Genomic DNA, 12,678 nt, shown 5'->3' on the forward strand with positions numbered 1-12,678 from the left:
AGAAATAGATGTTTTTCTGGAACTCTCTTGCTTTTTTCATGATCCAGAAGATGTTGGCAATTTGACCTCTGGTTCCTCTGCATTTTCTAAAACCAGCTTGAACATCAGGAAGTTCACAGTTCACATATTGCTGAAGCCTGGCTTGGAGAATTTTGAGCATGACTTTACTAGCATGCAAGATGAGTTCAATTGTGCAGTAGTTTGAGCATTCTTTGGCATTGCCTTTCTTTGGGATTGGAATGAAAAATGCCTTTTTCCAGTCCTGTGGCCACTGCTGAGTTTTCCAAATTTGTAGGCATATTGAGTGCAGCACTTTCACAGCATCATCTTTCAGGATTTGGAATAGCTCAACTGGAATTCTATCACCTCCACTAGCTTTGTTCGTAGTGATGCTTTCTAAGGCCCACTTGACTTCACATTCCAGGATGTCTGGCTCTAGGTCAGTGATCACACCATCATGATTATCTGGGTAGTGAAGATGTTTTTTGTATAGTTTTTCTGTGTATTCTTGCCATCTCTTCTTAATATTTTCTGCTAAAGTAAAAAAATAATAATAATAATAAAAAAAGTAGAAGATCACCATAAGAGATCTGGTAAATGAATGATTGATTGTTGTTTAGTTGCTCAATCCTGTCCAACTCTTTGTGACCCCATGGACTGCAGCACACTAGGATGCCCTGCCCTTGTATGAATGACTGGAGTCTCTGAAAGATTAAAATCACAGCAAAGATACACAGCAAATATTAAACATTTTGATGCAAAGTTTTCTGGGAAAAAAAATTCTTTGAAAGTGTTTATTAAAAAGAATGAGCATATACTTGCAATGACTAATAGCAGATGATACTGTAGTAAAGCTTCTGCTGCTGCTGCTAAGTCGCTTCAGTCGTGTCCGACTCTGTGCGACCCCATAGACGGCAGCCCACCAGGCTTCCCAGTCCCTGGGATTCTCCAGGCAAGAACACTGGAATGGGTTGCCATTTCCTTCTCCAATGCATGAAAGTGAAAAGTGAAAGTGAAGTTGCTCAGTCGTGTGCGACTCTCCACGACCCCATGGACTGCAGCCTACCAGGCTCCTCCATCCATGGGATTTTCCAGGCAAGAGTACTGGAGTGGGGTGCCTTTGCCTTCTCTTATAGTCAAGCTACTAGGTTTTAAAAATAAAAGTCCTTTGGGCAGCTAGAATAAAAGAGTGGGAGAAATATAAGGGAATAAAAACTAGAAATTTAAGAGCCTTTTCAGAGAGAAAATCTCTGTTAGAAGAAAAGAGACAAAAACATTTAAGTTACATGAGAGAGAAATGATGAATTAGGAACTTTTTACCAGTCAAGCAAAATGAGTTTCAAAAGTCCTGACATGCAAATCATGAAAGAGCTAGGGTAATATTGATCTCCTTTGACTAGTGGAATGAGCAGACGTGCAAAAACAGAATCCTTAAAGATAATGAGAAGGGGGTGACAGAGAATGAGATGGCTGGATGGCATCACTGACTCGATGGACATAAGTCTGAGTGAACTCCGGGAATTGGTGATGGACAGGGAGGCCTGGCGTGCTGTGATTCGTGGGGTCGCAAAAAGTCGGACAGGACTGAGCAACTGAACTGAACTGAACTGAAAGACAATGATATGAGGACAGATGCAAGGACTAAATTTGCAGTTCCTTACTCAACGCAGACTGAGTTGTATGTTAAGGGGGGAGATCTTTGTGGTGGACACAAGGGTGACTGCCTTATGACAATTCATTAAGTTCCACCTCTGTTGAGGGTGCTTTTCTGTACACGTGTGTGCTTTAATAGAAAAATTATTTTAAAAAAGAAGATATATTTTAAAAATTTAATGAAAAACCTTACATATAAATATTGAACATACAGATAAATGCACAACATATAGATAACACTGTAGAAAAAACTAATACTAAATCTATACAACAAAACAACTGAAGCTGTACTAAATGAGGACCCTCAGGAGAGAAGCAGGGAGGCCTCTTATGATCTGGTCCAGTTGAGGGTCTTGGTGCTGTGGGGGCTCTATCCCCTCTGGGGTCCACGATGGGTTCCAGGTCCAGGTCTTCATGGATTCAGATCAGAGCCTGCAACAGCAACACAGGTGATGGAGTCCCTGGGAGGTGCAGAGTCAGACAGAAGAGGGCTCCCTGAGGAGGGTGTGCATGACCCAGAAGACTTCCCAGGATCTAGACTTGGCTTTGGAGCTCAGATCTGCAGGGCACTGGGCCTATTTGATTCTCCTTCCTGAGTGTGTTTTCTGTCAGCAGGGAGTGTTTAGAAATGTCCCACAGGAGCGAGTACACCTGGGCATCCGGCTGGCAACCCTCAACTGATGGGTACCCTGGACAGTGAGACTCAGTCAGAGGAATAGGGGACTCTGGGATCCAGGACTGAACGCTTGGGTCCTCCCTTCTCTCTAGCCCCTGGGAGGAGCAGGAAGTCAGATGTCATGGGGGGTATGACAACATATCCACCCATCCTACACTCAGTACAACTGCTCCTGAGACCTGAGCATTGGAAATGGACAGACACCTAGGGTCTATATTTTCCCTAATAATCATTTCCAAGCCCCAGCCAAACTCTCCTGAGGTTTATGATTTTAAACTGTTATTATATTGTTGTAATAAAAAGGTGCATTTTATGTTTAGCATGTTGCAACACTAACCTTTGACAGAAGACACTGATTTTTAAATTATAAAAAAATAAGATGTGTTGTTAATGACAGAATCAGAAAAAAATAAAAGGAACATAAGCAACTTGAATCTTGCCACTCATCCCAAGTGTGCTGCTCAGTTCAGTCATGTCTGACTCTGTGCAGCCTAGGATTATAGTCCACCAGGCTCCTCAAGTCACTGGGATTCTCCAGGCAAGAATACTGGCTTGGGTTACCATTTCCTTTCCTCAGGGGATCTTCTCTACCAAGAGATTGAACCTGAGTCTCTTGTGTCTCCTGCATTGATAGGTGGCTCCGTTACCACTACCAGCATCCCAAATGGCACTGTATTGCTTTCTGGTGTGTCTTCAGTTGGACACATACACAGAAGAATCTGCAGAACCTCCAACTTCAGATTAAGAAATGGTGTCTGAAGTGACCAAGGACTCCAGGTTCAAGAACCTGAGGGACCCCAGACTGGACACCTGACTGAGGAAACCTCTCAGGCTGGCTGGGACCCTCAGGACCAGGGAGCACCCACAGGGATGTGGAGCTGCCAGGTGACTCCTGCCTACACGAGCTCTGGGCACCTGTGTCTCCTTCACTCTGTTCCCAGGAGCCCAGGACTGGGGAGCGTGGGGCCTCCCCAACCTCTCTCTGCAGCTGATGATGGACTAGGGATTCCCCCTGCTGCCTTTGGGGGGTTGGGTGGGCAGAGCTGGGTCCTGCAGAGGGAGATGAGGAAGCCCCCAGTGGGGATCTTCAAAGAGAACAGCGGCTCCTTGACTCAGGCACACAGTGGCCCCACAGTGCCCCCCAGCCTCCCTGCAAATGTAACAGCTGCCAGAGGAGCCAGCCCAGAAACCTCAGGGACATCTGGGGACAGGACCTGTACCCTGGGGAGACGTGCTCAGGGCATCTTCCTCTCGTCTGCATGGACGGACTGTTACCACCCTCTTGTCTCCACTTTTGTGGTCACACTCAGCAACAGACCCCAGTGTTTTTGCTGGTGATTCTGAAGCCCCACCAAGTGAGTTGAGGACATGATGCAGACATGTGCCCTTCTCTGCCTCACCTTTTCACCCAGGTCCCACATTCATTCTTGCTTTTCTTGGTCTTCTTTATTATCTTTGATACCCCCCAAAACATTCCTCCAGCAAACAAGCAAAGAGTTTTCTGAAATCTGAAAGAAAGAGATCAGTCAGGCAGGTCTAAGCTCTTTCAGGGCAGGAAAGCAACTATACGGGGTAACCCAGGGCAGGGCAGACTTCATGCAGGCACTTCAACTGCATGGATCCAGACATACTAACTCCAGCCTCCATTCCTTCTCAGGCCAGTCATAGTGACAAAACCAGGTTGAAGGGTGCAGACATGAGGTCAGGAGCTGGGGCAATGCTATGAGAGTAGGGGAAGAGAGCTGAAGACAGATTCACAGGTTTTATATAAGCTCCCAGGATCCCCCGTGCCTATAAGAAACCAGGTGCTCCAGGAGGATAATCACGAAAAGACGGAAAGTGGAGATGGGGAAGGGTTACAAGGAAGAGTCTGTGGATCAGAAAAAGAGAAAACTTTTAAAAATATGAAAGAAGGAAGAAATGACCTCTGTATTCTTGCTCTCTATCTCTGAATCTTTATTATCTTCCATGCATTTTTCTGATGTCTGAGGGTAGTAGTCATGTGGAGAGTCTGTGGGAAAGCAAAGGAGAGACTTAGAGTCAGGATGTGACTGGAGGACCCTGGTGCCCCTCAGAGCCTGACCCTGGGACCCCTGGTGCCTTTTCTCCAGGGACAACCCAGGGCTTCAGTGTTTCACCTCTTCAGTGAAAAGGTGGGTCTCTGAACTGCAGCTTCCTGTCACCACCCTCAACTTGTCTACATGCGAACAGGAATGAGGCCGTGTCAACCTGTTCCTCCTCCAGGCGGTCACTGTCTCCATGCATCTCTGCCCATGACCTCACTTCCCTCCTTCTCCCCCTGTTTCTCCTCTACTTCCTTCCTCATTTCTCTCCTCTTGTCACTGTTCCTTTCCTTGCTCCTTGAAACTCCACCAACCCTAGAGTTCTCCAACGTGGGCACATTGGAAGAAGGACCATGGGTGTATGGCCACTGTCTTCTATCAGCCCATTATTTAATTAAATAATCCATCCCTGCCAGGGAGAACTGGACATGGACCTGAGAGTGTTTTGAGCCCTGGGGGAGGGAAGGACAAAATTTCACATAACAGAGACTCTCCTGTTGCCTTTGGTGATCTGAGTTACCTGGGGGATGCTTAATGCTCACAGCAACACCTTAAGTTTTACAGACCCTTAGGACAGAGGCAAACGCTTCCAATTCCATTTAGCCAGAATGATGTGACAAGGGTCCTCCATAAACATCTGGTAGCTTCCTGGTTTGCACTAAGACTTGGAAAACTGGAGGGATGAGACCTGGGAAGGTGTAAGGAAAAGACAGAGGATGGGGCAGGCCTCAGGTTGGGGAGAAGGGGCAGGACTGTCTGGAAGCAGCAGTGGGTTCTGAGAGTAGCAGTGACCCCAGAACCTGCTGCCCTGGGACTGCTCAATCCCAGAAGACCAGGTCAGCAGGGCTGTGAAAGCAAGTGTGTGAAGAAGCCCAGTGGACCCTTCACAGAATCTAGAATCTGAAGCCATGGAGGTAGGAGCAGCTGGACATGGACCTCTCACATGGAAGCACCTTCAGGACATCAGGCTTGGATGGTGCAGAGGCTGAGATGAGCTTCAGGAGACTGAGCCCAGGCAGGGACTCAAAGTCTATGTGCTGTGACTCATCCACCCCTGGGAGTGCCCTCTACTTGAGGGATTAACAGTGAGGAGAAACATGAGAGGAAGTCACAAGTCCTGAAAGTGCAGGAGGAGAGAGTTCACGCCTCAACCACCACCTCACATGCACTACAGGGATGTGGTCTCTAGTGTCAAGTGGCAATGAGAGTTTTGAGCCCATAGGATATGGCCATCACAGTTCAGCATGCAGTAGAAAACAGAGTCTGCAATGCGCAATACTCGAGATGTGCTGACCAGAGACCTGGTTTCCATACTAGTCAGTGACAAAAGCAGGAGAGAGCAGCTCTTACAGGAAAAATAATCTTTGAAGAGCAAAGCAAGAAAAGGTGATTATAAACACAGCACAATGCAAGTCCAGGACACAATTTCTCTATCATATCATTAAAATATGAAAAGAGTAATTCACAACTCTACACACATTTCCTTCTTTCTAATTTCATGTTAACCTTCCTTAGCCTGCAAGCTGAGGGTTTAACCCTATATTTTCAGGAGCCCTCTCCTGTCAGGTCCCATCTGAATGTTGTTTCCTGCCAGTGTCCCCTTCCTCACCACCACACCAAATGCTCTCCACAACACATTCCATAGGAACACAACCAAGAGCAACAAGGTGATCAGAATGAATGACCCACCCACTTCTGCTACAATTGAGGCCCTGCTGGCTCTTACAGCATCACCTTGACCTTTTTCCCAGGGTCATAAAGAGACACCCCACTGTGGATAGCAGATGGCAGTCATCTGTTCTCTGTGCGGTCAGAGCCCTTCAATAAGACACTGATCTCAGTTACAAACCTAAAGACAGGGATGCTGAAAGAGTCAGTTTTCAACCTTTCACTTCTATAGGCCCATTAGAGCTCTCACCTTCATGCTAACCTATCTGAAATTGCAAGTATTTTTGACCATTTAAAACATGCCTTTAAGCAAACTATAACAGTTACATCTGGCTAGTGGCTACCACACTGTAATTCTCAATATCCTCTATATATGTTTATATATGTGTGTGCTTAATCACTCAGCTGTGTTGGACAATTTGTGACCCCATAAAGTGTAGCCCACCAGGCCCCTCTGTCCTGGAATTCTCCAGGCAAGAATACTGGAATGGGTAGTTATTTCCTTCTTCAGGGGATCTTCCTGACTCAGGGTTCTAACCCAGGTCTGCTGCATTGCAGGCGAATTCTTTACTGTCTGAGCCACCAGGCAAGATTGAATGAATCTTAAGATCAGCTCCAATGGTTCTAACACTTCTGATAGATTGTGGCAGAACAGTTTATGGAATACCAGGGCACTGTGGTAAAAGGGAGGGCGTAGGGCTTCCCAGGTGGCTCAGTGGTAAAGAATCTGCCTACCAATGCAGGGGACATGGGTTCAATCCCTGGGTTGGGATGATGCTTTGGCAGAGGAAATGGAAACCACTTCAATATTCTTAGCTGGAGAATACCAGGAACAGAGAAGCTGGAGGGATATAGTTCATTGGATCACAAAGAGTCGGACACAACTGAGTGACTGAACAAATGAATATATATAGAATGTTACCACCTTTCTCTTGGTTATTCCCTCTGCATTTTCTGCCCTTTTCAAGATAGCTGTTTTCCTGTAGATTAACAAAGAAAAGATCTCTGGCCTATGAAATTATTTAGCCTGAGGGGGTAAGAGAGGGATGTGGCCCTCTACTGGTTTCCATGGTCACCAGTGTAACTAATGAGCCAATCTGCTGTTAATTCCCCCTGTAACTGGTAGATTCCCCATCCCCCCAGAGTGAAGAATATTGCAGCTTCTGTGTTCTGCCTGTCACCTGCTGTCCACAGTAGGTGTCTCTCCAGGACCCTTTTACTTCAGATATATAAGACATTCCATCTATTAAAACTTTGATATCTCTGTAAACTCTGGGACCTTTCTTTGGCCTCAAATCTAGGCAGTACAGGGCTTGCAGGCCTGTGAAGTGTAGCCCAACAGCTTCTGCAGAGTATTTGGCTGGCCTGATTTGGTGATTTATTTATGTGTTTCTCCTGGGCTCATGCACACATCCCAGGTACTCATGAGCCTTTGGGACACTGAAACAATGTCAACACCCAGATCTTAGAGGAATTCCCAGCAGGTGCTCCTTTTGAGGGGAAGAGTATGGGCACAGGGCCCAGGGCACCTGTGCTGAACATAATCAGAGAACATGTGCAGAAGAGAAAGAGGGACACTTTGTCTCTTCATGAGATCATCCTTCCAACCACTGACTCTGAAAGATCCAGAGAGGTCAAGGACAAAGTACCTTTAGAAAGCAAACAACCTGCACACTGAAAACCACGAACCATACTGAAAGAATTAAACCAGGCACAAGGAATTGAAATGACATATCATGCTCATAGACTGAAGACTTAGTACTGCTGACATTTCTATGCTACCCAAAGCTAGATAAAAATTCATTGCAACACCAATCAAAATATTAGCATAAATTTCATAGAAATGGAAAAAGCAAATTCAAAAAGATATATGGAACCATTAAAGACTGTAAAAAGACAAAATAATCTTGAGAACAAAGATCAAAGTTTTTCCCCTCCTGATTTCAAGGCACATTACAAAGATATAGGAATCAAACCTGTATGATATTGACATAGAAACAGATGCATAGCCCTAAAGCCCAGAATAAGGACCCCCAAGTAAATTCATGGATACATGGTCAAATAAAATTCACCAAGTTTCTAAGACCACAAAACAGGAAAAGTGTAGCCTCTTCAATAATCAATAGGATGAAAAGATAACCCACAGAAAAAATACAAAACATATTCAAATAAGGAGCTCATACTCAAAATGTATAAGAAAATACAACAAATCAAATGCAAAAAAAATTAAAAAGATAAATAAACGAGTTGAGGAGTGTGCAAAGATGGTGATAAAAACCATCTGGAGCTTGTCTGGAGGGAATAGTGAGTTCTAAAAAGATCAGTGACCCCGAGTCCTGCTGCTCTGAGTCTCTGACAAGTCTGCTCAGTCCCTGGAGACAAGGTCAGTCGGGCTGTGAGAATATGTGTAAAGAAGTCTAGTGGCCCCTTCACAGTCTCTAGAATCTGTGGCCATGCTGGTCTCTAGGGGCAGCTGAACATGGACTGCTCTCATGTGGAAGCACCTTCAGCACAGCATCCTTGGGGAGGTGTGGTGCTGAGATGAGCTCCAGGAGACTCAGCCCAGGCAGGGATGCTAGAGCAGGTGTGCTTTGACTCATCCAATCCTGAGAGCACCCTTCATATGAGGAATAAACAGTGAGGACAAACATGAGGGGAAGCCACATGTCCTGAAAATGCAGATGGAGAGGGTTCACGTTTCACCCATCACCTGACACTTATTGCAGAACTTGGTCTCCAGTGTTAAGTGACTATGAGACTTTTGTGCCCACTAGGATGTGGCCATCATAGGAGAATTTAAACACGAAGCTAACGTCCCTGTCCATACTACCCTGCAGATACTACCCAGAAACCAAGCTTTCATATTTGGTGGTGAAAGGCCAAGGAAAGAGGTGTCTTGTGAGAAAGGCCATTTCTAAATGGAAAAGCAAGGAGAGATGACTATAAGCACAGCACAATATATAGTACATGGACACATAGCTCTATTATATCATTAAAATGTATGAAGAACAAATCACAGTTCTAATACATTTCCTTCTTCTTCCTGAATTTATATTCACCTTCCTTCATCTCCACAGAAGCAGGTGTAACCTGAGTGGTCCAGGAACCCTCTCCTTCTAAATCCCACCTGAGAGTTGTTCCCTACCTGCATTATCTTCTGTATCACTGCTGCTGACACTGTCCAAGAAGCAGTCTGTAGAAAGACAACCATGAACAATAATACAGTTATTATACAAGTTGACCCACCCATTTCTCCTTCTCCACTTTGCTCACACAGCATCTTTCTGGTTGTCCCTGCAGGTTCACAGACCTCCCCTGTGCTTTGTGGAGTCAGAGCCCTTCAACAAGATGGTGATCACAGTTGCAATATTTCACATGAGAGATGCTGAGAGAATCACCTTTCAACCTTACATTTCTACAGGACCAATATAGCTTGCATTCAAGCTTACCAACCTGAAATTTCAACACTTATGGACATACTTGAGATATGGCTAGGGTGACCAGGTAATTGTGTGGTTTTTTGTTTTGTTTTTAATATATCAAGTTAAGTATTGTTTGAAATAGGTTAATTATAAATAGGCAGATCTGACTAGTGGCTACTACACTGGAAGTCCAGCTCTAAGAACTCCAAAGATAAGGAAAAGGCAACAAATTGCCTGTCCTCATTTGTTCTTTATTGCAGATTTGTTGGCCTAATATGATCATTCATATGTAGGTATACCTGGGGCTCTAGGACACAGGCCAGGCATTGGGAGATTCCTTGTGGACATTCCAATAGAAAGGTAAATACTCAGTTTCAAAGAAAAATCCCCATAGGGAGCTCATTTGTAGGCAGAGGTAAAGGGCATGGCCCAGCACTCCTGTACTACAAGTAACCAGAGAGTAGGTACAGAGGGGAAGGAGAAACATTCATTCTCTTCATGAGCCCATCTTTCCCATCCCTGACTCTAGGGCACCCAAGCAAGGCAGTGGAAAAGGCTCCTTAGGAAGTGAAAGATTTGTGCACTGAAAACCACAGGACATTGTTGAAAGAAAGAAAAGACAAGTAATTTCAATGACATACATATTCATAGACTGGAATATGGCCATAGACTAGAAGGTCACAGACTGACCTTCTTATTCTACTAAAAGTGATGTACATATACATTGAAACAACTCACAAAATCTCATGTCATTTTTATAGAAATGAAAAAAAGAATCCCCAATTCTAATACTTATGGAACTCAAAAGAAATTCAAAGAGAAAAACCAATCTTGAGTGCAAAGAACAATGGGGCCTTAAGGCCTCCTAAATTCAAAACACATTAGAATGCCACAGCAGTCAAAATAGAGTTCTACCAGAAACAAAATAGGCAGAGAGACCAATGAAGGGAATCTTGAATAAATTCATATGTGTGTGGCCAAATGATCTTTGCCGAGGTTCTAAAACTACCAAGTGAAGAAAGGATAGTTTCCTCAACAATCAACAGAAAGGCAACCCATAGAATGAGAGGAAGTACCTGCAAACTTTGTATCTGAATAACAGGACAATATCCAGAACATATAAAAAAGCAACTGCAACTTCAAAACAACAGCAGGCAAACAACTGAGTTTAAAAAATGTGTAAAAAGCTTCAATAGACATTTCTTCAGGAGAAGGCAATGGCAACCCACTCCAGTACTCTTGCCTGGAAAATCTCATTGACGGAGGAGCCTGGTAGGCTACATTCCATGGGGTCGCTAAGAGTCGGACACGACTGAGCGACTTCCCTTTCACTTTTCACTTTCATGCATTGGAGAAGAAAAGGCAACCCACTCCAGTGTTCTTGCTTGGAGAATCCCAGGGATGGGGGAGCTTGGTGGGCTGCCGTCTATGGGGTCACATAGAGTTGGACACAACTGACGCGACTTGGCAGCAGCAGCAGCAGACATTTCTTCATAGAAGAAATAGAAGTGATCAGTATACATAAGAAAAGTGGTCAACATCACTAAGTATCAGTGAAATGGAAAGCGCAAGTCAGTCGCTCAGTCGTATCCAACTCTTTACGACCCCATGGATTTTACAATCCATGGAATTCTTCAGGTCAGAATAATGGAATGGCTAGCCTTTCCCTTCTCCAGGGGATTTTCCCAACCCAGTGACTGAAGCCAGCTCTCCTGCATTGCAGGCAGATTGTTTACCAGCTGAGCCACAAGGAAAGCCCAAGAATGCTGGAGTGGGTAACCTATCCCTTCCCCAGTAGATCTTCCTGACCCAGGAATCGAACCAGGGTCTCCTGCACTGCAGGCAGATTCTTTACCCACTGAGCTAACCAAGTGAAAAGATATCACCTTTCAGGATGTGTATTATAAAAATAAAATAACAAGTATTGGCAAGGATGTAGAGAAGTGGAACATTTGTACCCTGTTAGTAGAAATGGAAAATGGTGTAGTCACTATGGAAGTTTAGAAGTCCCTCAACAAATTATTAAGAGAACCATTATAAGATTGAGGAATCACTCTTTTGAGTGTATGTCCAAAGGAGATAAAATGAGAATGTCCAGGAGATATCTACAATCTCATATCCATTGCCACATTGTACACAACAACCAAGATTAAAAAAACTACCCAGTGTCCACAGGCAGATAAATCATTACAGAAAATGTGGTGTATATATATACACTGGAATGTGATTCAGTCTTTATTGATGAAGGAAATCCTGTCATTTGCAGCAATGAATGAAGCATGAGGATGTCAGTAAGAGTGAAATAAGCTAGTCACAGGAAGACAAATATTGCACAATTCTATTTACCTGAGTTATCTAAAGGAAAACTCAGGGAAACAGAGAGTAAAGGGTAGTTCCAAGAGCTGGGAAGAGGTTGATACAGGGAATGTCTGTTCAATGACTATAAAGTTTTAGTTGCAAGATGGAAAAGTTCTAGAGATGTACTGAACAACATGGAATTAACAGGACAGACTGAACATTTCAAAGCTTAAGAGGCAAAACTGTACTGAATTTCCTTCATCTATTCCTAGAGGGTCTTCTTTCTTAGATTCCTCTAGAACTGGGTGTGGCCTGCAGGTACCACCAGGGGCTCCCTGAAGAAGGAAGGAGCCTCCCCAGTACTAGGTGCCTTGGGTGAGGGGGGAAGATTCATTTGGAGGCTCTAATAGGAAAGAGTGTGAATGAGGGAAGTGGCAGAGTGATTAATCATGACCAATCAAAATACCATAAGACCTACTAGGAGACAATATTTACAATGGCACCCCACTCCAATACTCTTGCCTGGGAAATCCCAGTGACAGAGGAGCCTGGTAGGCTACAGTCCATGGGGTGGCGAAGAGGCAGACATAACTGAGCGACTTCACTTTCACTTTTCACCTTCATGCACTGGAGAAGGAAATGGCAACCCACTCCAGTATTCTTGCCTGGAGAATCCCAGGGACGGAGGAGCCTGGTGGGCTGCCGTCTATGGGGTTGCACAGAGTCTGACCCAACTGACGCGACTTAGCAGCAGCAGCAGCAAAGGTGTAATTGACCCAGTAAGGGAGGTTCTGAAACAGTTTTGTTCAAAAGAATCCTGTAGGGCCTCCCTGGTGGCTCAGTATTGTAAAGTAGATAAATAAATAAAACTAAAGAAAAAAAAAAAGAAAAGGTAACA

General features: G+C 44.5%; 1 protein-coding gene across 1 annotated transcript in view; it reads right to left on the minus strand.

Moving 5' to 3' along the window:
• Positions 1 to 2,035: 2,035 nt before the first annotated feature.
• Positions 2,036 to 12,678, minus strand: part of LOC104982701 — a 22,723-nt gene continuing 12,080 nt past the window's right edge. The window contains exons 10-13 of the mRNA XM_010832127.1: positions 9,206 to 9,253; positions 4,255 to 4,340; positions 3,730 to 3,837; positions 2,036 to 2,085 (exon numbers count right to left, since the gene is read on the minus strand). Of these exons, the coding sequence (XP_010830429.1) occupies positions 3,751 to 3,837; positions 4,255 to 4,340; positions 9,206 to 9,253 (221 nt within the window). The 3' untranslated portion in view covers positions 2,036 to 2,085; positions 3,730 to 3,750. The remainder of the gene's footprint in view (positions 2,086 to 3,729; positions 3,838 to 4,254; positions 4,341 to 9,205; positions 9,254 to 12,678) is intronic.

Source organism: Bison bison, unplaced genomic scaffold (genome assembly GCF_000754665.1).
Source record: "Bison bison bison isolate TAMUID 2011002044 unplaced genomic scaffold, Bison_UMD1.0 scf7180017864537, whole genome shotgun sequence".
NCBI lineage: Eukaryota > Metazoa > Chordata > Mammalia > Artiodactyla > Bovidae > Bison > Bison bison.